The sequence below is a fragment of the Rhipicephalus sanguineus genome, chromosome 2, assembly GCF_013339695.2.
Source record: "Rhipicephalus sanguineus isolate Rsan-2018 chromosome 2, BIME_Rsan_1.4, whole genome shotgun sequence".
In the NCBI taxonomy this organism is placed as follows: Eukaryota; Metazoa; Arthropoda; class Arachnida; order Ixodida; family Ixodidae; genus Rhipicephalus; species Rhipicephalus sanguineus.
The window spans coordinates 195,275,253-195,302,921 of NC_051177.1; the positions used below are offsets into that span (position 1 = coordinate 195,275,253).

Consider the following 27,669-nt stretch of genomic DNA (forward strand, 5'->3'; position numbering starts at 1 on the left):
CGTCTCACAATATAGTCAGTGGATTGAGTAGCAAGTGTATTGCGTTAATTAGTGCTATGTACGTACCACTTCCCGTTTTTATCATACGCATATTGTCATTACCCTGTCTTTATGCCCCATTTCGCGAAAAAACAACACGTAAGTGCTGTTAAAGCTCTCAGGTTTGCAGCCTCCAATTATTTAGGAATTAGTATGAAAAAACGTGCGGCAACTCAATTTGGTGAAATCAGGGGGCTGCGCCGGAGCTCAGAGAAGAATCAGTTCTTCAAGGATTCTGGTCAAACGCATTTACCCGTTCAGTAAATGTTCGCAAAAGAAAAAGGAAATGGCATACACTGAAGATTTTCCTGCAGTTACTATCGGTGGTTTGCCGCTCTGCCCATTACGAGCGAGCACGAACGACCGATGAGTTCGAGGGCTCGCGTTCGATTCCTGGGCACGGCGGCGGCGTTTCCACGGGGGCGAAATGCAAAGAGCGCCCGTGTGCTTAGGTTTGAGTGCACGTTAAAGAGCACGAAGTGGTCTAGAATAATACGGAGCCCCTTACTACAGCGTTTCTCATAACCATGTCGCGGCTTTGGCACGTCAAACACCAGCAATTATTAAAGGGCCCCTGAACCACCCAGTGGTCGAAATTTAGTTGTGGTGTTGCAGTTCTGCACCAGTCTACAACGAACACGTAGCTGTGAGAATTTTTTGAAACGGTGCCGTAATAGCGGAGTTACACGCGTTTTATGATACAAAACGCGCCCTCGCTAGTTTCCCTCTTTCCTTCGCTCGTCTCTTCTCCTGGCCGAGTGCTACTCCTCACCTTGCGAGGAGGAAGATCAGCAAGCGTGTCTACCTGCGAGTGGACAAACAGTTCTCGTAGATGACGAGCAGACGACATGTTGACGTCACGGTGAACGCTGAGGGGATGAGGAATGCCGAAAGGCATGGAGAGGAGGAGAAAGGAAAAAAAGAAAGAAATTGTTTCTTGGACTTTGTGGGGCGCCCGTTGCTCGTAGCGCTGCCGCGTTTGGCGTTGTTGATCGCGGCGGCATTCTGAACTCGATTCGCACGTTTACTTGAAATGTAGAAAAAAATTACACGATCTCCCGCTAAAGGGGACCATGAGGCCATGCGAAGCCGGAGCACTTGCGCGATCGCGTTCTGTTGGCGTTCGTTGGGCATGCTACCGACCTCGGGCATGCTACCAACCTCCCGTCGTGGAACGCGAAGAGGAACACTACGCGCGTCGTGTCTTCCCTCTAGCCTGGCCGTTAATTTTCACAGGGCGAGCGGGGAACGCGGTCGAAATGGGCGCGAGAGGGAGGCAGCGTAGAAGAAGAGAGAGACAGGGGGGGACGCGCATGCGCTGGCGCTCATCGCGGCGCTGCGCAGGAGAGAATTTCGGCATGTCGAGCCCGCATTTCAGAGGAGTCAACCGAAGCAAGCGCTGGACTGGACGCGCGCAGCGCTCTACCACTTGAAGGAGAGGAGACTAGAGGAGGAGAGTAGCGCATGCGCCGCGAGAGCACAAACGAGAACGCAAGAGAAGCGCAAGCAGCTGCTGGTAGAGAAGTGAAGAGAGTAACGCGCAGCTGTTGGAAAGAGGGAAGGAGGAGAGTTGCGCATGCGTAGTGTGAGTGCGGACTACCAGGCCGCGGGACATACCCCCGAGCAAGAGATGCTTCGCATCTAAAATTTATCGGAGTTGGTTTGGGGCCCTTTAAGGACTACCGTTCCGTCATTGTTACCAGGACCAAGACGGTGCGAGAGAACGTAGCCAGTAATGTCACGCTGCTTTTTTTATGTCTGACTTCAACGTCAGTATCAAGCCTCAGCTTCATCTAAAAACTTCTGAAAGCAAATGTAGTGCCCCGCAAAGACTCCCTCGGTGACAGTCAAAGTTATTCCTCCCGACGCGATGCAGCCATGTCGCTCGCCGTTTGATGTTTTATTTTCTTTGTGAGACAACAAAAAAAACATGTCGCCGTTTGCAATGTCGGCATCGCCTTGCGAGGCCGCCTTAAAAAAGGTAAAGAGCCTTGTTTCACGTACAGCACACATGTACGCCGGTGGTTGTACGCTCACTCATCGCGCCGTCTTCCGGCGAAGGAAATTCACGGAGGTTATCGGAGATTATTGGTCACATGTCCAGCCTGGACCAATAGGGGTGCAGAAAAAAGCGAAGAGATCAGGCGAGAGGAGGGCGGGATTGTGGTTCAAGTTTCCTTTTATTACAGTTTATTTACCATTTTATATAATTTACTTCGTAGTAACTCACAGCTTCTGAAGAAGAAGAAGTAACTTTACTTCAGCGAAGGGGGTAAAGGGTAATTCAAGAGCTAATTCGCTGATGCCTTAGGTCCAGGGCTCGATTGGCTTTCGCGGCCCGGCGAACCTGATCTAGGAGCGCGAATTGCGTTTCCGGGACCCAGCTGGGCTATGCGCCTCCCACTGCTCCTTTTTTGAACTCTATGCTATGGTTTAGAAGTTTATCTAAACCTGCTGGTTTTTCTTCACACCCCAATTAGCGTTGGCCTGCCGCCATACCACGGACAGACGTCCTGGCACAGCGTAGGATGGATTTCATGCATTCTTGATAGATTTGTAAACAAGTTCACTTGGATCTTTAGAAGTTCTGCGGCATCCTCGCAGTCTAAGAATTTGTGAGGAGCGCCATATGTCTGTCGTGTGCCCCGCTGGTGAGCGAGAATATCTTTTGGCTTTGTTAACTGAGGCTCGTTATCGAGGGGCAGTTGCTCCGCTCGTGAAGATGCGAGAATGAGCAACTCTTCCGGAAACATGCCATTGGAATGCGCATTCTATTGACTCATTTTCCACGAATGTGGCCCGCCCCACGAGTCGCCGTAAAATTTCACTGCTACTCTCTGGAGCGTAACGACGTTCAATCTGGGCTTTTGGCGTCACGCTCATTAAGGCCATAAGGTTACACTCGCTTCCAAGAACGTCCTTCCAAGATCTTTCTACCCCCATTGCACCAGTGAATGTACCGAGCAGGACTAAAGTCCCTAGATTTTTCCGTCTTAAGGAAAAATCTAGGGACTTTAGGCAGGACGGGTGCCAAGTTTCTCTGAATGGCCTTATTCGGCACGCTCACTTTCTTTCGGAGGCTTGCTCGCCGATACTTCGGCGAGAATAACTTGCTACACGCACCACCAATTCTTTTGTTTGATATAGCCGCTAAGGGTGAGTTGTGTTGGTTTCTTTTGGGGCACACCGAGCGGCGAAAGGCGCGAGTTACACTCAACGGCTTATGATGCTTCGTTACTGCTAATGGAGGACGACCGGCATGTGCGCACGTCGCTAAACTGGTCCTTGTGTAAATTGCTCAGGATTCGCACCTTGTGCCCAATAAAGAGTTTTGAACAGTGGCGACGTAAACAACAGCTGGTCAACAAAAGTTTACGTAGGCAAACTGGAGGTAGTTAAGCAACTCTGCCAATGCAGGTAAACCAGAGAATTTCCAATTGAGGACCCATAATTTTCTTCTCTACGAGTTAAATTACAGCGCGATTATCAGGTAGTGATCAATAGCCTGCCGCTGAAACCAGTGCGATTTCAGTTCGGGAATGCTAGCCTCTTAGTGACCATAACAATCACAGTTCATCACAATTAACCTCTTAGCAAAACCTTTGCGAACCTCGTTTGAGACCAGAATCCTCCCGGAAAACCATTGCAAACCCAGACCGACAGCCTTCTCTAGAACAAATTCAGGAGCACTAGCTTTCTGGTCGCACAATTAGCAGACCATCTAGATTTTAACCGGGAGCACTTCAGTCCACACCGTACCAGTTGAAATCAACAGTAAAATTGTTACCTAGGCAGCTGTGAGACCCAGGAATTGGGATGACGTTAACATCATCCGCAGGCCTATTGAAAAATGACAACGGAATACTGAATTTATTCAGTTCGGTCCGCAGGTTCCCACGGTCAGAAGGCTCATTGGAAGTCCATGCAACCGCGGTACATGTTGTGGCAGTCGTGGCCACGGATGCCCATCATGGCCGAGTCAAAGTATTCCATGTGCTTGTCAATGGCCATTCTGCGAGAGATGAAAACCAGTCGGCTGCAGGTTACTGACACAGGAATAAGACAACAGTTCCTCACAATTACCAGGAGAGATATCAGGCGCTGCAAGATGTTGCACGCATGGCTATGCTGGGATTTATTTCAAAGCCAGTATGTTACACGATTCCTGAAGTGCGCAGTAGAAACAAGCTTGACACTTCTTAAAAACAAGATGCTGAAACTCACTGAACATTGAATCCCAACTATCACTGTAAGCGCACTACCTTCATCCCTATAGTTTAACAACGCTCTAAAACTTAACCCAATTCAACCTGCAAAAAATATCCCACGAGTGAAACAGTGTTTAATACAGCAGCTGCAAGTGTCAAACGCTCCTTCTACGCGAAAGCGTACACATGCCCTATCTGCGAAATGGGCGTCGTGGAGCGTGTCCGCGCAAAGCAATTCCATATGGAGCCACAGCTCAGGAGAAACAAGACGAAACATCGCGGAGACAACGCTCGTGAGTCAACAGCAGCATGCGTAGGTGGAGAAAACAAATGCTCAACTTTTTACAGCAGAGTTCTTATGCTCCAGGTTTGCCGTCTGTCGTAGACAGAAAATTATCATCATCATGAACCGGCAGGCGCTCGATGATCGCCCAAGCACGCTGTACAGATGGTTAAGTGAAGCTGAAACGGGCGGCCCCTAATGGCCATGTATAATAGCCATGTCATAGGGGCGGGAAAAAGAGGGGTGAGAGGGTAAAAGCTTAGCCAAGCCCACCAGCTATGACCCAGCCTTGCGCGACTTTGGGCAAGCTGCGCTAAATTTTATTTATTGTCTGAAGACCCAAATAATCATCAAAGTTCCACTACGTCTCACGCAGCTACTTCTCACGCGTCGCAAAGAAAGTCCGCCGAATACGAGAGAAGTCACGTGACGGAGCGCTTGCGCAGTACTACCGTGCTGCTCTCAAGCGTAAACCCGTAAACCCAGTAAGCCAAGTCGCCTACAGTGTCTTATGAGCGATTTATTGCCTCAGCAGCACTCGGCCAGCAGCATGCGTTCGCACTATCTTCCGACAAAGGCTGGAGGGTAAGATGCCGGCCACCATCAAAACTCCCTTTTCCCCGCGACCCCAGTAAAGCTCCAGGCGGCCTTGCTCACCGATGGCACGGTTGAGAGCAGCACGACAGCAGTGCGCAAGTGCTCCGTCACGTGGCGTTTTACACCGAAGCTAGGATGTGGAAAAAAACTCTGTCTCCGAGATGTTGACAAAAACACACAATCCGTGCGGTATCGTGCCTCCGCCGAGAGGTTGTGTGACCACGCCGCGCGCCTGTCTAGAGGGCCAGCGGCAACAAAAACTTGGGTCCGACCGACGCCACCGGGCTGGAATGACTGACGAAGATCGGGCCATTGACGCTGAGCGCAAGTGCACTCCCCACCAGGATCCTCACTATCGCGAAGCCGAAAATGCCAATTAGCGAGTTGGTTACAACCCAAACGAGCGCTTCCCGGGAGCCTCGGCAATATTTCCACGGGAGTTGGTCAACAATCCGCTTGGGTACCCGTGCCGCGTGTGTGATCGTCTTTGGTTCGCTGGACACCTTCCTACCATCTCCGGCTTGCGTGAGCAACTGCAGCGCGACTGTGCGGCGGCGACGATCCGGCCATGTGTGTCATGCGACTGCCCCGAACAAGTGTCGGTGTGCGGAACGTGTCACGACTCGTTCCTTAAAAGGAAGCTGAAACACTTAAAAAAAATTCACAGCATATCCGCGTGGTGAATGATGATGAGTGGGGCGAAGCTCAGGAGGGAATCATCGGTAAACCGTGAATCTTCTGTGTAACGCCCCATCAATCATCATACAAAGAGTGAGAAACACTGTGTGTATATTACAGACATCAAACTTTTATTTTTCTTAATTAGATGATGCTTGGCTTGCGTTGTTCCTTCATTATCACGGCTTTATGGTCCGTGAAATGAAGGGATAGCGGTTCCTGTACGGGTTGCAACTGTAAATTTGAAAATACCAGGTCTATACACGTCCCTCGGATGGTCAAGGGTCGGTCCGACGGATCTCGCTACTCGCTTTGGTGAAGGGAGTCGGTGTGGGTCCGGTGAGTTTCCGAGGTACACCAAGATGTATTTGCGGAAAGGACAATTCCTCGGCATACTCATCAAAGAGTAGAGAGATGGGGGTCTGTCCTTCACTGGGTGCCACGTGGAGGCTATGCGTACCCTCGATTAGGCCTAGTTCCGCTGCGGTTGCTGCCGCCGTTTCATCGCCGCTAGGAACGCCGCCATTAGCGCCGCCATTAGCACCGTCGTCAAAGAGCATAGTATGAGTCATGGTGTTGAGTGCAATCACTGCCTGCATCGGATCTTCCAGGTCTGTACCTCCAGCGCCGGCTCGATCTCGTCGTCATCCACGTCACCGTCATCGTCCATGTGCACGTGGCGACTCCAATCCATTTTGATATTGGGGTACTTGTATAGCGGAGACTGCTCCAGGTGTTTGAGCCACTCGTGCACGTGACGTTTCTTCACGAGTCCCTTCTTATACGATGGTTTACAAACGAGCCGGCGCTTGAGATGAACGTCGATGGCCGCATCGTCCGGAACGTTCCGCGGCAGGCACTGAACCGTGTTGGGGTCGTTTATCGGAACGTTCACCACTTGCCCCTTGATGCCGTATTGACCGCTGCCATGCGTCAAACGCCTGATGCTTATGAACGGTAACCGAGGAGCGATCAGGCGTTCTTCGACCGGGTTGAGCGGGGGCAAGTGCTCGGGTTTTGCCGGGTATCTGTAGCCATACGTGACGCTCATCGGAGGCACCTTCCCTGCCACCAACGACCCCTTGCAGCTGGAGCAGATCTTGTACTCACTATGATCGCTGATGGCAGGGAACTCGCGCTGCAGCACGGCGATGCCATTGGCGCGAGCCTGGTCCTCCTTGATGGAAGATATTGTGACTAGATTGTTCGAGAACCACAATCTGTCGCACACACCACAACTATGGCCGAAACTGGGGCTCTTCGATTTTCGGACTTCTGGCAGTTCTCTGGCAGCCAGAGATAGCCAGAGGGTCAGCCAGCAAGTTCCGGTCGGGACAGGAAGCAGCGTCTTGGTCACATGTGTGGGAAGCCCAAGACAACCCGAAGCTGCCCCAAGATTACAAAATCGAACGCTGGGACAGCCAGCGTAAACGTAAACAAACGCTACCGTCGTGACAGCAAACGAAACTTTGCGCCGCGTGCGCGTTGGTTTTTCTGCATTGCCCGCTTGAAAATATGTGGCTAGGTTTGCTGAAGAGCTGAAGTGATATTCTCGAGCATACGGATTTGGGATACGATCACGTACGTTCGCAAAATCGTGCGCAACTCGCCCCGTCCGCGAACAATTAAAACAGCCAGCTGGCGCACGGCGCCACGAAAGCGCTGCAAGGTGAGCTACCGCGCCGCTAACGGCTTAACCAGCTCACGTCTGCTTAGTGCGTGTAACAGTCGCTGCACAACACGACGCGAAAATCTCGCGAAAGTGATCGTGTCCCCAAAAGAGCTCGAGGATCTATCGCGTACTACGTCGCACACACGCGTTGACCAGCTTGCGTTTTGTCATAACTTCAGACATGCGGCGGTATGGGTACCACGAGTGCGCGTTATATCTAAGATAAACTTCTGTGTGACGCGTCTTCGACTTGTTTTGGCAGATGTTGCCTGAGCCTCTTTTCCAGTCCTAAGCGGCACTCAAAAAATCTTATGTACTAGCTCAGCTTTTATTTGAGCTACTAGGTGATAACCGCGTACATACTGCATGGAATTATTACTAAGAGGTGGAAAAAGACAAAGCCGACGATGAAATAAGCAACAAAAGGATGTATACATTTCTGAATTCATCTTCGTTTTTTCACATCGACGCGTCGTAGCATAACATAATACCATACCTCATATAAGGTGGCCCGTAGATCGAAGTACGCTCGCACGCCGTTCGCGACCAACGAGGATCACACAAAAAACAATGTCGCGATCGCTTTTATTCGATCAGTGCATTTTATCAACATCGAAGACCTAGCTGAAATAAGTTCTGACGGGGTTCACGCACGCAAACATACGACGGAGCGAAATAGGTAGTTCGATCACAATCGTCTCAGCTAAATGCACATAAAGCGCACACGACACCACACTCGAATACTACTACGAAAAAATAAACTCGAAAGGGGTCTCCATGAGTTCGTACGAACGTGTACATAACTTTTGGGACATGTGCACGACGCAGTTAGAATGGTTAGAACGCGACAGTTCGCCGCGTTGTTCACGGAAGGAAACTTCACGGGACACATAAGAAAAGCAATAAACATTAGCTCCAAGTGCTCGCCGCCACTCGTAATCGCGTCATCTCGCACGGCGGAACGGCGCCGAGCGGCCCGAGCGAAAGGACAAGCAAAGGTGTAGTCCGCAAGCGCCCGCATTGCAATCCGTCGAGTCCTCACAAAGATGGCGGCGAGCGCGTATCGTCTCTTTTCGGCGTCTGCTAGCCCGAAACCTTCCAGAGAGCTTCCACGACTAAATTGTCCTGGAAGGTTCTGGCGACCCTCGGGCTCCCCGCGGGTCGCCAGAACCGTCCAACCCGAGAAAAACGAACGCCAACCGGAAGTGCACCGCGGGGGGGTCGGAGCAACCCGAGAAAAACGAGCGCGCTCTGGCTGGCTCTGGCAGCCAGCGGGTAGCCAGAAGTGGAAAATCGAAGAGCCCCACTGTTGTCAAGGAAGTGCCGCTGGAAGCGCGCGTCGGCGCCTTCGGGCAGAGCCCGCCTGATGCGTTTTGCAGCCACTTCACGTGCTCGCACAGCCTCGGGCTCTGCCTGCCGGTACGCGCGCTTTCTTGCCGCTTCACTGTCCTTCACATTTTGAAGATCCGATTCGCGCCGCAGCCGTGCAGCTTCGGCCTCGCGGGCTCAAACGGCGGGGTCTTCTCCTCGCAGCCGTGCAGCTTGTCGAGCAGCTTCGGCCTCGCGGGCTCGAACGGCGGGATCTGCTTCGCGGCGTCGACGTGCAACTTCGTCCTCGCGGACTCTCACCTCAGGATTCTGTCTGCGAGCGCGCGCTGCCGCCGCCTTCCGTGCCCTCCGTTCCGCAGCCTTGTCTTCCATCTGGCCACTCCGAGCGAAAGAGAAAGCGCGCCAAGAGGGAGCCTCATGGCGCGTTACTTCTGAAATGTTGTCTTCGGGCGTCGTTGAAAACACGAGACGTAGCAAAGAAGAAAGAACGCCACACAGACGAACACGCGCGAGAGTCTCACTCGTCAACGTCGTCTTCTTCTTCTACTGCATACCAGAACGCGCGCTTCTCACAAACTAGAGGTGGCTACTACAAACAAACAAACGGAGGATGGACAGGCCCACGGCATAAGGAGCTTCGCACCTAAAAAGTCTTTGCACTGGGTAATCAGTTTCTTCCTTGCTGAATTCGAAAATCGATATGAGAGTTTTCAAAGGTGAACACAGACAGCATTTTTTGGCAAAAAACGTCAGCAGCGGCCGCAGGGCTTCTTCAGACGCTGAACAGACGTAGTGACGTCATCTTCGTTGTACCGTGTCGTCTGCAGCAGCACCACTGTAGAAGTCTGGCCGCTGTGATTACCTTCGGTAACGGCCACGCAGCCGCAGCTGGTCACGGAAGTCATGGTTGAAGATACGAGGGGCGCTTGGTCACACTGCGCTCGGCTGTTTGTGCTTATGGCAAATAATGTAATCCAGCTGCAGAACTTCCAGCGTCTCTACACTGACTTTGAGCCCCCGGTACGTAAACAGCGCTCTCGCAGTCCGGATCAGTGAATAGTAAGAACCTTTGGTCAGAGAGCAGCGCGGCTCCGCCAAGTGCACCGAAGATGACGTAGTTCCGGTTAGTTCATTTCCACGCCCGGAGCAAGACAGACTATTCTTTCGCGTATTCTAAGGCTCCTGCTGCAACAACCACGGAAAAAATTACATTGACGACAATAATAATAAGCTGTTTGCCGCTTTTCTGTTCCGATTTCTAGATTTCTCAGCACCTCAGCGCATTCTGGAAAAGCTCTGATTTGTACCGCGAATACTGTCGCTAAAAACAAAATAATGCAACATGTTTTTCTATATTACTTTTAGATGGCCTTCGGTTGTCTCTTTACGGGAATTTAAGAAAAATCTAAGATGGTTTTTTTCGAATATTCGCATTTCAGTACGGTTCGCTTTCGCCGATATGAGAAGTTTGAGGCAATATATAAAAATATATATTTGGCCTACGGCAACAATATTTTATGTACTTATTGGACACACTATATTCCCACAACTCGTCAAGTTTCGAAGCGCTGCTTGCATTGCCTTCAGAGAAAAAAACATGGGGAATACATAACCTTTTATAAAATGTCACATAATTAGACGTTTTTAAAAACTATTTTCCTTCGCCCTACAAACTTGAAACCGTATGAATTTATTCTTCATTAGCATAAATTTCAGGGAAAAAATATTTCTGTTGTAACAATAATATTTTTGTTTTTATAGCATCTCAAACGTTTGAGAATAGCAGGTGACAAAATTGGCCCCTTCGTGTTGGATAAGTTCGACATTTTTTTTTCTCGTAAGTTATGCCGTTAATCATAAAACGAAGTTTATTTTCAGGCTACCTGGAAAGAGGTGCATAAAATATTAAATACTCCAATCAAATCTAAAATATCAATTTTCGGACCCGTGTCGATCTCTCGTGGAACGACCCTCCCACTTTCGCAACTGGACACAAGGGGCCCGTCGCCGGGAGATGGCTGTTGGCTAAAAAGCGAGATACTGATAATTTACCTGAAGAGGCGGATTGGTGTCGTCAGGATAGGGTTCTTCAACACTGTCACCTTCGTCGTTACCACCTTTCTTTGGGAGATGGCTCTTTGGCACGTGAATAGAGTGGGTGTGCAGCTGGTGATATCTCAGAGCCTCCGTCGCTGGCTTCGAGAAGTGCTTGCCACATTTATTACACCTTGCAGTTTTCGTTTTCTCATCTTCAGCGAACGACGACCACAGTGCGCTCCTCTTCCGATTGCCCGGCATTATGACATCCCAAAGGTAGCAGTATAACCACCAATGTGTAATAATTACACAATATAACACGCAAGCAACGCAAGCCCCACGTATACTCAGGCGACGCTCAACCAGCTTAAGGGAGAGGAGGTGAAGGCAGTACCAGCAGTAGACTGTGAGCCGGAGCGAAGCGGGCAAGTACATTTCTGCCTCGATGGGGTGGAGCCGCCTCTTGTCCGGTCTTGAAGCATTGGGGAGTGCTTGTAGTTCAGGGCGAGTTCATATCTTTCTCTATGGGGTATGGCCGCCGTCAGCTCCTGGCTCGTTCTGCTAGCGCAGAAATACACGCTGTAGAGAAAGCAGTGAAAGAGAGGTGATGTGCACGGCATCAGCGTCTCAGGATAGTGCGCCTCGAAGTCATGCGCTCCGTCCAAGGGGGGAGGTTGGCAGCGGGAGTGGGGGGTGCCGTAATCGATTAATCGAAAAGCTTTAATCGATTAATCGAAAGGCGGAAATCGATGACGATTAATCGATTAATTGTGGACCTTTAATCGATCAATCGTTCATCGATTTTACCATCCCTACAATAGCGCACGGTAATGCAACGCCGCCGTGGGATGCGAAAGCAAAGAGCGCAATATTTTAAAAAGGGATGTCATTGAACACACACGTATAGCGTTGAAGAAAATCAGAACGACAATATTAAATCTGCGCGATAGATTACGACCACAATTAAGGCATTATAAAAAACCAGAGTCCAGTAAAAGAGCATTACTCGGGCCGCTCTCTTTGTATACACTTGAAACGCGCGCATTAGTATTTTTCTTGGTTTGCGGCGCACCACTCATGCATATATGTCCATGCCTTGTTTAATTCGAAAAAAAAAATATGACATACGCGATTGCGAAGGAGGTAGAGATACCTGTGGCTAAATAAATGAGCCGAGGAAAGCAGCACAGCGTTGCACAGGTCGCGCAGAAACAGCGTGGTTTCAATATGACGCGGGCTCATGGCGTGTGTTTATAATCGCAGTGGGAAATACATGGACATGTATTCCAGTGCAAGGTTATCTTGGAAGGTTGGCAGTAACACCTCGGCAACAAACACGTTTCTTGAACGCCTACCTCAGGTCGGAAGCGCACGCCACTAGAGAACAGCAGTTCAGTTTTGCGAAGTGGTGCGCCTCATGCAGCTGCCGCCCTGATGAGTTTTTAAGCGCGTAGAACTACGATGTTGGGTTCTCGTCGATTTGTGGCCGCACAATGAGGTCGGCTGACTGTTCTACGCTGGATGACGAGAGAAACGGTCGCATTTTCTCGGTCAGAAAGCTCTGCCAACGACTGCTGCTCAGCCTCTCCGTGGCCTCTCATTATGGAGACGCTAGCAGACGATTCCGTGACTGTGCCCAACAAGAAATGGCGGACGCGCCCAGTGTTGTCGGAGCACCAAGCATTATGAGCCCCGGTTCGCCACTACCAACGGCCACGTGTACCCGTCGAGGAAAATCGTCGAGGAAAGGCTGGTGTCGGCACCCTTCGATTCACGTGCATACGTCCCTTGACACATGGCAGCGACATGGTTTCGAGGGGCAACCGATGGCGTTGCTAGGTACATTGCTATGTCAGCGGAAAAAATGTTAAATATAATTAAGCAAAACACACAGCATTGATGGTCATGTTCGCATAAGGAATAGGCTCTTAATTTTTTTTAATAATTCGTGGGCTTTCTTTGGAACGCCGAAAAAATGACTACGTGAGACGTATCGTGTAAGAAACAATCCAATCGGTCATACTATGGGTCTTCAGCCAGTAATAAACAGATGATTAAGCATTTGTTAATGAATTGACGCTACGGTAAAAAAAACGCCAGGCCTGCGCGGAAAGCGCAGCACAGTCACAGCGAAAGCTGGAAGAGCGGCTTTTCTACAGCGCGTTATAAACTCTCCTGTGGCTACTAATACAGGTATATTAGCAACGTACCCACTACGCCACAAAGCGTAATTTTTGGGAAGTTTGGAAGCACCCAGCGCGACATTATTCGTTGTTCTGCGAAGAAGCGAGGTACCATATGTAAGCGATTATGTGCAGTTTGTTGATGCGGCGGTTGATGACGATGAATAATTATGGTTGCGCCCTTTGTAATGGGTTGGAAGCTTTAAACGACCCACTAGTTACGTAATGCATGTTGTGTGACGCCCGGTCGTTATTTAACTGTCCCACCACGCTTTATAACACACTTTAACCGGAGAAACGTAGAGCGAGAGAGAGAGAGAGAATTTACTTTATTGAGACCCTGAGGAAATGGATCATGGGAGCCTTATGGGCTTCCTTGGCAACCAACAGAAGTGCACTTGCGAGGAGCCCACTACGCTATAAATCATTGTAATTTTTGAGAAGTAGGGCAGTAGGCACTGTGCCATTTTTCGTCATTTTACAGACAGCCGTGGTACCTGCTAAACGCATGTAAGGCATTATGCGTACTTCGTTGACGATGTGCGTGATGACGATGAAGAATTATGGCAGAGCTCTTTGTAATGGGTTGGAAGCATTCAACAACCTACTCGTTGCGCAATTCGCATTGTATGACGCCTGGTTACATAATTCGCGTTGTGCGACGCTTGGTGCTAATTGTACTCTTCTACCACGCTATATTGCATATGCTAATGTGGTTCCTTCCCGACATGAAGCCTGTATAGGACCTTTTTGCAAAGCAGTCTGAGTTATCATCTTCCTTTTCTTTATGTCACGACAAATGTTGCCAAGGAATCGCAGTTGTCGGGATTCTTAAAAGAAATTGTTGATACTGTCAACTTTTTGAAAACCAGATTTACATTAGAGTATTTATATAATATAGACAGAACAACGCTAACCGCTGCACTTCTGAATAGCCTTTTCCCAGAACCTGTATACCGACTGCCATATTTGCTTTTGCCTGGCCATGATGTATTATTCCGTGTACGTAGGATGTGCATATCGCCAGCAGCGAAAACGTTTTTCTTTAAACTGCACACATCCACTCTACCAGTGAAGAAATGGCTCAATGAAAAAGCAATATATGTGCCCTGGACTGTAAATTGTCGACTCTGTGACCAACCTGAGACGATAGAGCATTGTTTTATCCATTGTCGTGACGCATTTTATTTCTGGGACATTCTAAAGAGAACAATCAGAAAAGACCTTCCAATCACAGCTCATGGTATTCGGTTCCTTCCTTTCAAAAAAAGCCCCACTAATAATACACCGTATGATTTATTTATGTTATTAGGACTTTATGCGCTATGGAAAAGTCGCATGATCGACAGGCACGCCGAGCCACCACGATCGACGAGGTCTGTCTTCCGAGAAGAAGCTGCTCAAGTGCGCAGTGTTGTTGAGACTTTTGAGCCCGTTCCGGAGTGGCTTGCACTTCTGGACGCTTGTGTGTGTTTGCCTGGCTTTTGAACAGCCTCTTACTGTAGGCAACAATGTGGGTGTTCTGAATGTTAAGGTAATTCTAATGTGACGAAGTATGTAGTGTGTGGTTCACAGCAATAACGGGTCATATTTCCATGAATTAAAGAAAAAAAAAAAAAAGCACCGGCATGGCTCAGAGGTTGAATACTGGGCTCCCACGCAGAGGGCCCGGGTTCGAACCTCGTTCCATCCTGGAATTTTTTTCTTATTTAGTTTTTTTTTTCTTATTTCGAGCGATACTGGTTACGGACACCGGCGGCGGCGGCGGACAACTACGGCACCAAAAACGGCCGGTGAAATGATCTCATAACAGCTTTCGCTGTAAAACGACAGGCCTGCGCGGAACACGCAGCACAGTCACAGCGAAAGCTGGACGCACGGCCTTTCTATAGCCCATCGTAAACTCTCTTGGGGCAACTAATACTTGGAAGGTACCCTCTACGCCATAAATCGTCATAAGTTTGTGACGTAGGGAAGCACCCACTATGCCATTATTCGTCATCCTTCGGAGATGCGAGGTACCCGCTACATATCTCTTAGGGATTAAGTGTACTCTGTTGACGCTGTGGCTGATGACGATGAATAATTACGGATGAGCCCTATGTAGCGGGTTGGAAGCAATAAACGATCCACGCGTTACGCAATTCGAAATTTTGCGACGCCAAGTTGTTATTTTACTCTTCTAGCACGCTATTGGGCACGATTGCACGACGCCCACCGCTGGAAACGCTAGCGCCACCGTCGGCATGACGTGCTTAGCAGGATCACATGGTCTCAGAGGCCGCGTCGGCTGCTAGTGGAGCGCTGTCGCGTGCTCTGAAAACGAGTTTCAAGTTCCACCTGCGCTGTGGTCTGTTCAAATGCGGATGTTTTCTCGCATTTTGAACACAATTGAACCCATTTTAATAGGAGTGGCTGCCTCCGAAGGCGAGGAACATGCTGCTCTACTGCTCGGTGCCTCAGTGCCGGACGTACGTAACGGAGCCCGGTGTCAGCCTGCACCGGTACCCGTGGGACAAAAAACTGCGTGAAACGTTCGTTGTGAAGCTAAGAACAGGCAAGCAGCCATCGGGTACAAGTCATGAGTGCAACAAGCACTTGCGCGACGAAGACTTTCGCTCCTGCGTCGGGGCTGCGATGTTCGGTGAGTAGCAGAATGCCCGCACTGGGACGATCGTTCGCGCGCACTTCCCGCCGGCTAATGGTGCTCCCGCCGGCTAATGGTGCTTATCTCCCACAGGATGGAAAATGCGCTACCTTTTACGAGGTGCGATACTATCTTAGAACCTTCCCGTTCGACATCTTGATCGTCGGCCCTCTGCTCAGCGTCTACAAAATCGGCTGCAGATACTCAAGTCATTGTTTAGACACTTTGAATGAAAGAACTCACAGGGTCTCTTACTCATTCCCCTACGATGACTGGAAGGTGAAAGCCATCTTCTTCTTGTCAGTCAGTGTTGTGATTCTCCGCGCCTCCCTCCAAAAGCTTTCTGCACCTAACGCGGTATTGCACTGCCTCCGTTATCGGTCCGCCGATCACGGAGGCTGTGCAAAGCGACTACATCGTGTGAATACGTCATCATGTGACGTCAAGTTATGTGGCGCCATAGTGACGTCATAATGACATAACAAATTTGGGCGATTGGTGACGCCATGATGTCGTCATATGGTGATGTCATCACGTGGTGATTATTTTTTGCATCACTGGTGTTGATGCCGCAGCGGTGCGCCGACGGTCACTCTTCCCGTTTATTAAGCGTCTAAGGCTTTCACCTTCATAAACTACATGACGCTTGCTGGTAGATGCACAATGCAAGCGTGTCAAATGCTGCGGCTAATGTGTGCTGCATTTATGTTGGCAATAACATTCTTTCAGTCAAGCTTGTGTTCTTCTGACGCAAACACTGCGTGCTAAAAAGCCCAAGTTTGTTTGTGCCACTCTCAAACTCAAGTTGGGCCTCTTCAACCCCACGTATTTTCTTGGAGCTTATTTATTTATGTGGTAAGGTCCAGTGGAATGCAAAGGGAATGATAATTAAGGAGCATATTAAAAAAGGCATCGCATTTGCTCACGCTTTGTGTGAGCACCAGACGAAACGAATGCACTGAAATAAGAAACAGAAGCAGCGGCAATTGCTTGCTGAGAAGACCGATCCACATGCAGTGCGAGGCAGTTTGTCAAATGACATTGAAACGTACACGAATTTAGACCTAAAAGAAAACATTGAATCATTGGGACGGCACATCACACGTTGCTAAAGGCGCACCAAAGTATTATAAGTTCTAACGAAATTGTTTTTGAATTGCTCTGGTAGCATTCGTGCCACAATTGTTGTTTGTGTTCTCACAAAATCTCGTATTTGCGGCCCGAAAGTTCACAGCACGGTGCCAAAACGCGCTCGTAGAGAAAGCGAAACCATCAGTACAAACATACATGCTGAAGCACCGTAAGTCGCTGCGAACCTGTGTGATCGCTGTCTTGAGGCTTCTTTCTGTTATGCTCCAGTTGATTGCACAGGCAGTCTATACTCTAGCAAGATATTTCACATAGTTTGCACTCTGAGACTGACTACCTTTCACGCCAGAAGCCGGTTCAGGGGTCTCCAACTCGCTGACCGCGTGAAACGGGCGCTCCGTTTTCCGCGAAGAGACAGCGATCTATCTGCGCTTTCTGTTCGTCGAATATTAATATTTTGACAGTAAAGAACATATTTCGTTTCGAAAGTACTTACAGAAATGTCCTGGAGGGCTTGCGCAAGGTGTTTTTGCATAGCGTTGACAGAGGTTTATGGGGAGCGCGCCGGCGGCATGCCAGGCGCGTCCGATAGGGGGCGACTCCGTAACTCTTCACCCCCAATATTACACAAGTTAATGAGATTCCTTGCCCGATATGACGCCTGTATAGGGTCTTTTTGCGAAGGAGTTTCGAGCACCGGCGTAGCTTTGTGGTGGAATACTCCGACTGCCACGCAGAGGGCCCAGGTTCAAATCCAATTTGATCCTGGGTATTTTTTTTATTTCGTTTTTCTCTAATTTCGCGCGATAGCGATTACGGACACCGGTGGCGCCGGCCGACAACTACGGCGCCAAAATCGTCTGTTGTTGTGATCTCATAACAGCTTTCGCGGTAAAATAATACCATGGGTAAATATAGGCTAGTGCGAATAGTAAGCGTTTTGTTCAATTCGCTTCAGCGGCGCCTTTCGTTTTCAAAGTCTTGGCTGAAGTTAAGTGCGGCAACCTGTATATTAACAGCTAACTCGCTATTAAACTGTACCAAGGACCAACCTACAAGACGAAGTGCAGAGTATTAGTGGTTACACCTTTTGAAGCGGGACCGAGCCCACAGGGCGATGTCAGCGACGGCGGTGGTTTCATAACTGTATGTATCATTGTTGACGCTACCGATGGGACACTTCGTTCTGAAGCAGGGAAAATATGATGGTAACACTGCTTGTCACTACGAGCATTATTATACTTTGCAGCCAGTTGGCGTCAAGGTGTTGTGCTTTGTTTTGCCAGTACCAAAGCGAGTGTTACATATAGACACTTATTTCGTGCTTTGACAGAAACACGTTGCCTGCACACCCGTTTCTCGCATCTCTTGTCACGAAATGGCTATCACACGATCACACACGACAATGTGGGATAACCGATGCATGAGAATACGGCGTTAACAGGTTTTCTTAGTGTATCTGGTTGGCTGAAAGTGAACACTTGCTTATCATTGTCTGTTACCGTAGTCGACTATTCGTTGTGCTATGTGCAAGGAGAAGGAAAGGTCGATAGATATCCCAGTCAAACAATATGATTTTGGCAGGCATGTAACTCACTCGGCTCGTTGACGACCCATGCGAAACCTCATCTGTCGTCCGTGCTCGCAGGCTCGCATGCGGCCGCAGTAGACCCGCTTGGTATGGTGCAGGGCTCTTTCGCGATCGTGATCGCTCATCCTTGTAATCAGCGAATGTACACCCGTCAGACCAACCTGGGAGAAAACATCTTTTTAGGAGCTTCGGGTGAATACCTAATGAAGGACGAACAGCGCTGTTATGATTGATGCGGGGGTTTGAAAGCTGATGTATGAAGCAAAATAACTCGGCACCGAAACGGTAGGTACCCGCGATGCGCAGCGCCTATAGGGGCTAAAGCCCCTTGATGTTGGAAAGTAGCGACGCTCCTTTATCCACGCCGGCTCATCCTCGCCGCGCCGTCAACCTCCTCTTTTTTCACCCTCTCTTTCGCGGAGCCGGCGCATCCGCAACGCTGAATGGCTGCGACGCGCGATAGCTCCCAGTCAGGTGACCCTGACGTCACGAGAAGCGAGCGCAAGCAAACTTCGCGCGCTTTCAGCTGCTCACGCCCGCCATGAACCCTCCAGGCGTGTGTGTACGGGTGTGTGCAGGTGTATGCGTGTTTGTATGTGCGCCTGCGTTTGTATGTGCGTGTGCGCACGTGTTAACGTGTGAGTGCATGTGCGTGCGTTTGTGTATTCGCGGTGTTTGCGCGTGTACGCACGTATGTGTATGCGTGCGCCTGCGCGTGCGTGTCTGTATACTCTGTATCACTTGTGCATGCGCGTGCGTTTCTGTATCGCTGTGTATGTGCGTGTGTGTCTGTATCGCGTGTGTATGTATGTGCCTGCGTCTCAGTATCGCGTGTGTATTTATGCGCGTGCGTGTTTGCATCGCGTGTGTATGTGTGTGCGTGCGTGTCTGCATAGCGTGTGTATGTATGTGCGTGCGTGTCTGCATTGCGTGTGTATGTATGTGCGTGCGTGTCTGTATCGCGTGTGTATGTATGTATGTGCGTGCGTGTCTGTATCACGTGTGTATATCTGCGTGCGTGTCTGTATCGCGTGTGTGTGTATGTATGTATGTGCGTGCGTGTCTGTATCGCGTGTGTATGTATGAATGAGCGTGCGTGTCTGTATCGCGTGTGTATGTAGGTAAGAGCGTGCGTGCCTGTATCGCGTGTGTATGTAGGTATGAGCGTGCGTGCCTGTATCGCGTGTGTATGTAGGTATGAGCGTGCGTGTCTGTATCGCGTGTGTATGTATGTATGAGCGTGCGTGTCTGTATCACGTGTGTATGTATGTGCATGCGTGTCTGTATCACGTGTGTATGTATGTGCGTGCGCGTCTATATCGCGTGTGTATATATGTATGAGCGTGCGTGTCTGTATCGCGTGTGTATGTATGTATGTGCGTGTCTGTATCGCGTCTATATGCGCGTGTATATGTATGTATGTGCGTGCGTGTCTATATCACGTGTGTATGCGCCTGTGTATGTAAGTGCGTGCGTGTCTGTTCGCATGTCCACGCACGTGTGTCTATAACACGTGTGTACGCGCGTGTGTATGTATGTGCGTATCTATATTGCATGTGTATGAGCGTGCCTGCCTGTATCCCGTGCGTATGATCGTGTGTATCTATGTGTGTGCGTGTCTGTATCGCGTGTGTATGCATGTCCGTGTGTGTACGTATGTGCGTGTCTTTATCACGTGTGTATAGGCGTGTGTGTGTGCCTGCGTGCATGCATCGTGTGCGTGCGTGCGTGTCTGACAGCGGCATTGACACAAAAAGGCTTCGGGCTCACTCATTTGGCCCAATTTAAGGTAAACCACCACATTCCTTCTTGGGTGCCTTCTTTTAGCTCATCAAGACCACAATTATGAAAAAAATTCTCGCCTATACTTTATGCTGGTTACATTATATGCGTTAATACACCGCGTTAAGGACAGCCCAGGCGGCGACGGGAAGGTAAACCGCTCAGCCGCCAGTTGATATACTCATTTTTTTTCGAAGCGCTTATTTGTATATACCGAAGCGTCTTTAAAAATATATTTGTCACTTTGTTCTATCGGAAGCCCACTTTCGTCATGACTATTGCTTAAGAAACAGGTTCTCATTTGACGCTTCAAGGGGCCGATTAAACAAGCGCGCGCAGTGATTTTAATGCGGCTGCGGCGAGCCAGTGGAGGGTTCAGCGTGCCGTGCGCAGCGCGCCGTCCAGGGGAGGGGAGAAATCCGAGGAGAATTGAGGAGGATAACGCGCGCGCGGAGGAGAGTGTCGCTACTTTCTAGATCAAGGGACTTTAATAGGGGCGCCACTGAAAACCGCGTAGCGGCGGCCGTTGGAACCGCAAGCGGGTCGCGTAGCAGACGCCTCCTTTCACCGCAAGCATGACGGTAGTGCGCACGTGCGTTTAGCCGCTTGTGCGCATCACAAATAATTACTTTTGCGGCGATAGTGTGCGCAAAGGAGCCGCACTTTATAATAGTGGACATGTGTCCGATGTCACAGCTGTGAGGGACGACATTGTCACCATACGCGTCAAGTGTTCGCCACAGACAAGCGTCAACAAGCTTCCCTACGAAGTGGAACTCATCGTAAGTACACCGTTTTCTTTATAACGCACCTATCACTAATGCCTGCATGCGTTGACGCGTGAAACAACGTTTTTTCTCGACACAGTAGCTTCGTTTACGTGCCATGTATTTAGTAGATTTTGATAGAGCCCTGTCGCGCCGGCGCATGAATTTCACAGGTGCGGCCACGCGAAGGGTCAGCGTTGGAAAAACTTTGAAACCAGCACGATAAACTTGTGAAAAAAAAATATAAAATAATAGAAAAAAACGCGAATAAAAGATTTTAAAAATGCGAAACTTTGAGGATCAACCCCACGCATTCGGCATGCCAAATTTTTCAGGTGTGATAAAACTACAATAAAGCAGCACCAACATATACTCACCAATTCCATGCAAAAGAAAACATAGCAACTAGTAGCTAGCACCACCAGCAAGAATAAAGGAAAGAAAACACGTAAGTTTCATAATCGGCTCCACTCAGGCGTGCGCAGGGTTCCCCATCAGGGGGGGGGGGGGCAAGGTTCATCGCAGCGCACCCAGACCCCACTAAGTCAATGCATGGGGCAGATTTTGCCCCCCTCCCCGCCTCCCGTGCGCACGCCTGTGTCCCCACTCATAACACAGCTTGTTTAAAGCGAATGAGCAATAGTGGGAGACATCAATGGTGTTTCCTCTTAGCATGACGTCATATTACGAGGCATTCAAAAGGAGGCTGAATCGGCTGAATCTCCTGTCAAAAGCCTTCAGTGCGAACAGGTGCCATGTTTTACAGCCAATATGCATATAGTTGAGGCGAGCGCACAGCGAACATTCTGCACCGATAATCGCATTCCAGTCCCATCAATAGGTAGAATGCAGCCGATTTCGTGCAGCGCACGTGTGATTCCACGGCGCTTTTGTCAAGGCGCCGTCACCTGCCCCACATTCTCTGGCATTGCGCTACGCGCCATTCGTTTTTCAAGAGAGCCTATATAGGCATCGCGTCTTATCAGTAATAACAACCTCATGTGCATTGTAGCGTCTACAATGCAGGCGAGGCGACCATGTGTAAACGTAGCGTTCGCTGAAGACGTAGCTGATACCCACCAAAGCCACTCCAGGAGTCCGGGTTTGAGAGGCGGGAGCTGAGACTGTTGCTGCAGCTCCGGACCGGGAGTGCTTGGCCTGCTGCGCGCAAGTACAGCAAAGGCCGCTGCTTCTCCCCGGACTACAGCAGATACGGGTCTCCAGAGATGCTGGAACACATCCTGCGTTACTGCCCAGCTCTGGATGGCCCGCGAGACATCATGAGGCGGTCGTACCTCTGCCTAGGACTACCAGCCTCCACCGTGGACGACCTCCTGTTCCCGCCACGACGCCAGGCCCCGGCCTTGCACGCCTTCTTGGAGTTTGCGGAAGAGGCCGGCTTCTGTTCGCTATGAGACCCGCCCCACGACAGGCCCCCCTGAGCCCTTCGCCTCTTCCACGCTGACGATGACAACCCGCTGCTAACAACCTTCCTCCTCCCTATCATCTTTACCTCCCATTTCCCCCTCCCCACAGGCGCTTAGCCGTGTCCCCATTCCGGGAGACAGAACGAAGCGCCTTTTCTCTCCAAATAACCACTATATGTATTTCGTGCCCGGAGCCGTCATGATGACAAGATGATGGATGAAAATACTTTATGTACAATATTTACATGGTTCTGATCTCAGTGAATAGGCCTGCCAGCTCGACCAAGTCCGCTGGGGCGACTCTCTAACAACGGACCGGCATGGCCTTAAATTTAGGGGCTTTACTTAAATTGGGTAGCAGTCCATTGTGACGTGTCCTATCCAGGCAGGCGCTAACCGGTCTGACTTTTCGTTGGTGGTCGCAGGTGTTGGAAGTAGAGCACTGCACGGGCCTGATTTTGCGGCCCGGGCCCGGCCCGGACCCGCTTTATAAAGCCCGAGCCCAGCCCGGGCCCGTGGTTCCAAGCCTGGGCCCGGCCCGAGCCCGGGCGTACACGACCAAACCCAGCCCAAGCCCGGTCCGGGCCCGTGGTTCTAAGCCCGGGCCCGGCCCGAGCCCGGGCGTACACGACCGAACCCAGCCCGAGCCCGGCCCGAGCCCGGGCGTTCATTACTAAACTTATCCAGGGCGCGCGCGTGGCCCTCTAGAGAATATTAGTTGATGATGGTCATTAATGATGCCTTGTGCATTGTAGCAGGCGATCGGACGGAAAATCGGACGGTGTGTACGTACATGCATTGAAATGTTGCTTTGCCCGCTGTGATAGCTCAGCGGTCAAGCTGTTTCGCTGGACGCGGGTGCGATTCGCGCGGCCACGGCGGCCGCATTTTGATGGGGGCGAAATGCAAGAACACCCGTCTACTTATCTTTAGGTGCACGTTAAAGAACTCCAGGCGGTCTAAATTATTCCGGTCCCCATTACGGCGTGCCTCGTAATCATATCGTGGATTTGGCACGTAATTAATACCAAGGAATATAAATGAAATGTTGCCTATATGGCACATGGCAAATCATTACAATAGGACTATATATAGTGAAAATAAAACATAGCAACAACATTTATTTAAAAGAGGTGTATAACTAACATGAACAAGCGGATAGATGCAAAACCGGGGCAGTTTCTTTAATGATCTTTGCTACACTCGTTGGAAACATTAATTACAATTTTTTTTTAAAAGAGGCCCCTGATCAATAATTTGTTGTCACCATAAGCTGTCCAAAGAGCCTGCGATGCGGCGGTTAGGCTAGGTCTAACTGTCCCCACGTGGGAGCGGCCCGCGGTGTCAGCCTAAAGGGTGGCACTTCTCTGGAACTTTAAATAAAGTTCTTCGTACCGTACCGTATAAGCAGATGAAATATAAATCGTTCATATTCTCACATCGTCACGGAAACGTAATCGCCATGTACAATATATTTATATAATCAAGCTGCTACACACCATACTTCATACTATTCCAGATGAAAGGTTTCACCCTTCTAAACTCTAAGAGCCAGCTCTTTGCACGTGTCACTTCAGCTTGGCACAGAATGCCTTAGACCATGCAATGCACAACGTTCACGCGTGCTCAAAGGCCCGACCCAGGCCTTATGAGTGGGTCCGAGTCCGGCCCGGCCCGAAGCCTCAAGCCCGGGCCCGGCCCAGGCCCGCGGCTTCAATCCCAGGCCCGGCCCGGGCCCGCACTTTCAAGCCCGAGCCCAGCCCGGGCCCGCCGGAAAACGTTTCGGACGGCCCGACCCGGCCCGCGGGCCGGGCTGGGCCCGGGCCCGTGCAGTGCTCTAGTTGGAAGCGCCATTGCCTGTCCCTTCCATCCCCTCAGGATTGCTGCTCTCAGTCGCTGGGTAGCGTGGAAGAACGGCTGGCGTCAGTTGTTGGGGCCGGCTGGGCGAAGACTCCGTTTTCCAGTTTCCTTCTTTATTGGAAAGTCGACGACATTGTGGCCTTTGTGCTGAGGCACAACAGTATGTACAAGGGGTGGTCGAATCAAAAGGTACGAAACGGCACTGTGGGTATAAATGAAGACTTTGTTCAAAGTATACACTATGTGCCTGATCACAACGATCTCATTGATGAACGAGCCGAAGGATTCCTTGTTCGCACAATTCCTGTGGCCGTGACGAGACCCAGTCCTCCACATCGTCCTTGACTTCGTCGTCCGAGATGAAGCGTTTCCTTTTTGAAGTGTTTTTTCAGGGGACATAACGCATATGGGAATCGCAGGCGATGAACAATGGCCGGTAGAACACCTTCCACTGTCCGAAATCGGATAACGCCCCGCTACTTCTCAATCGTCGAATATTGCAATGTGAACGCCATCCTGTCCTCACGCGCACTGCCGCGTGAATTGGACGGCGCTCTTTATAAGAGCCTCTGCTCTCCACTGCGCATGCGGGCGCCCCCGCATGCTCCGATCCACGGCACAGACTCCAATCGCATCCGTAGATGTCTCGCTACGTTCTCCCATAGCGGCATAGTCATCTATGTTGTTGCGACGTTTCGTACCTTTTCATTTCAACGCCCCCTGTGTAAGTGTGTATATATATGTACACATACTATGCGTAAATATATATACACACTTATATACCACCACGCGTTACCACCAACACTGCAGTGCAGCGTTGTAATGCGGTAACGACATTACTTAAGTAAAACCGTTACCGGTAACGCGTTACTTTATTCGGTAACTTAGTAACGTACTCGTTACCGTTTCATAACTGTAACGGGTAACGTAATTACGTTAACATTGTTCGGTAACATGAGGTGTCACGTTACTCGTTACTTTTCATTCCAATTATCCCGGCAGTCTTACACAAAACTCATTCGTCTCGTAGGCGCCACATTCACAGCAGCCCCCCTTCCCAGACGCGAGAGACAAATAAAACCTGAGAATACATTTTTCTTGAATGCAAGCCACCAGAGCAATGTTTTGCTGAAGCAGAATGATTAAAACTGTAGATTCAGGTACAATGCAAGCTGATAACAACCATCAATGTCACTTAAGTGAGCACACACAGCAAGGGTCATTTTGGCCCGTTATATCTCTTGAACAAAGCAAATGAGGACATATTGTATTGAAACCGTGTTTTGACTGACAAGTGCTCTTCGATAAAAAAATTTTGTCAGAATTGAGACCGGAGTCTTTTTTTATTTTATAATTTGAAAATGAGCTTTTTTGAAAAAGCTCGCTTTTGTAACTATTTTTTTTTCTCTTTTTTTTTGCGCTGCCTTTAAGAAAACCATCTTTCGCAGAAATATTGCAAATGCTTTCTTCTATATTTGACACTGTTTTGAAGTTTCTGTGTGAAATAGAAAACGCGCCAAGGCGCATCAAACGTAACAAACTTTTTTAATTTATGCTGCGTTTGTCATTTTTGCACATTTTCTTTCCTTTTGAGCACAATATAAAGAAAGCATGGATGTATTTCACAGTAATGCGTATTAAAACCAGCAAAAAATTGACACAGCATTTATAGTTCGCGTTAAATTCGGCCATGAAATCCCAAGATATTGCTGTGAGCAAAAACAAGACGCCCGCGCCGCCACCTTAAAATGTCTTTTTGGCACTGGGAGCGTCTATTGGAAACAAAATTTTCGGTTCCGTGCACTTTTAATGTGCCCGCATAACATTGAAAAAAGCAACAAAAGAAAAATATCGACTGGAAATGTATGTTCGATCTCTTATGGAATCACCCAAGAATATTTCAGTACAAAATAAGCTCTAGAAGTGCCCGGTCATGAACCCCGCCCACCGCCGGCGACCGCCATTTTGCCATGCGGTGCGTGACGTCATGTGCAGCACGGAGCGGAGCCGTTGTCTTCTACCAATGCAAATCGTTGAATTTCAATGACGAGCTGAAGAAAGCTGAAACAGCTCGATTGCACGCTCAGTTAACCACGAAACAAAATCGTCGGCCGCAATGCAGATGCTCGCGAAGCAAGCAGTTTGTTACGTAGTGGTGATGATTTCTGTGGCCTTTTCCTTTGTAAGGGGTGATCGACGGTATTCGCGCCTCGCGAGTGCACCATTGTTGCCCGACTCTCGGGTCGCTCGCGTGTTTATAAAAATATTCGATTATAAATTAAGTGCTCGACCAAATGCTCGACCAAATGCGCTAACATTTCGCCAGCTTGTTTGTGAACGCACGAGGATTAAGGCACATAACACAGATTATGATCGAAAATTGGGTGTCATGGTCCCTCTAAATTATTATTCTGTTCCTGCACCGAAGACGTACTGATTCAAATTTCGGACCCTGGAGTAACGGCATAAGTAAAGTGCGCTACCTTTTTTCGGTAACGGCAACGGTAACACGTTACCTTTTTTTTTTTTTGTAACTAACGTAGGACGGTAACGGGCTCCTTTTTTGTTAGCATAACGAGTAACTTATTTAATTTTTTTTTTCGGTAACGAATACAACGCTGGTCATGTGTAATGTTACCTCTCTGCTATAGGGTCGTAAACGCCAGCTGTTTGAGGAAAGCTTTTATTTTGCAATCACCCATCTGTATCTGTAATTATAGGATGGCCAAATAAAACAATTTCAATTTCAATAAGAGGAGTGTCACTTATTACATCCTGCCGTTTCAATCGCTATTGCGAATTACATAAGACTGCTTTGGCATACATCGACTTACCTCTAGCCCTTTCAGCCCTGGATTTTTTATATTGACCGGAGACATTTTTTGTGCGTGTTTTCCTAATAGTTAGGACCTCAGAAGACCAAAAACGAAAAATCGAGCCAGTGGTGCAAGTATTTATGGATTAATTAGCATGGATTCATATTAGGTCATCAGGGCTCAGTGGTTGTGAAATTAGGAAAGCGGCTTTTTTTATTTCTGCTAATCACTAGAGTACACAAAATGTGAACCACGTCTCATTTTTCAGCGTGATACTCCTTGAAACAGCTTCTGTACGACGACCCGAAAATGGCGCTTAGCCGCTTCACCTGACCCGCCTCGGCGTTACCCATGACTTTGGTCAAGCTTTTTCTTCTTTGTGGCTCCCAGCTCCGCAAACATGTCGCAACTTTGGTGTTGATCACAGTGGGGATCATTGAAGAAGTATTTCTCCAAGAATGAGCAATATTGGTTTCATTTCCGAGGTGCTAGGGGAACTTTTGTGCGGTGTCGTCAATTGACGACGCCAGGGCCGAAAGGGCTAGACATGATTTATCTGGATTATCTTCCGCTCTTGCGAAAGAAGAGACGTCACTTATCGATAAGTCATTTAGCGATTTCGATTGCAGTCACTTATCAGGCGTATAATAATAATAATAATAAT

General features: G+C 49.2%; 1 protein-coding gene across 1 annotated transcript; it reads right to left on the reverse strand.

Annotated features, from left to right (window-relative positions):
- Positions 1-3,913: 3,913 nt before the first annotated feature.
- Positions 3,914-21,288, reverse strand: LOC119381426 (uncharacterized). Its single transcript, XM_049413021.1, has 3 exons — positions 21,280-21,288; positions 18,360-18,514; positions 3,914-4,051 (listed from the first exon to the last, which is right to left on the reverse strand). Exons 1-3 carry the CDS (start codon positions 21,286-21,288, stop codon positions 3,949-3,951), a joined length of 267 nt encoding a protein of 88 aa, XP_049268978.1. The 3' UTR covers positions 3,914-3,948.
- Between the last annotated feature and the right edge of the window lie 6,381 nt (positions 21,289-27,669).

What these genes read in the sequence shown, in the direction of transcription:
- LOC119381426 (XM_049413021.1), bottom strand. An exon ending in ATGGGTCGTCAACGAGCCGA is followed by an intron (nt 4,052 to 18,359) that starts GTGAGTTACATG and finishes CATCTCTCGCAG; the next exon opens with AATGGCCATTGACAAGCACA.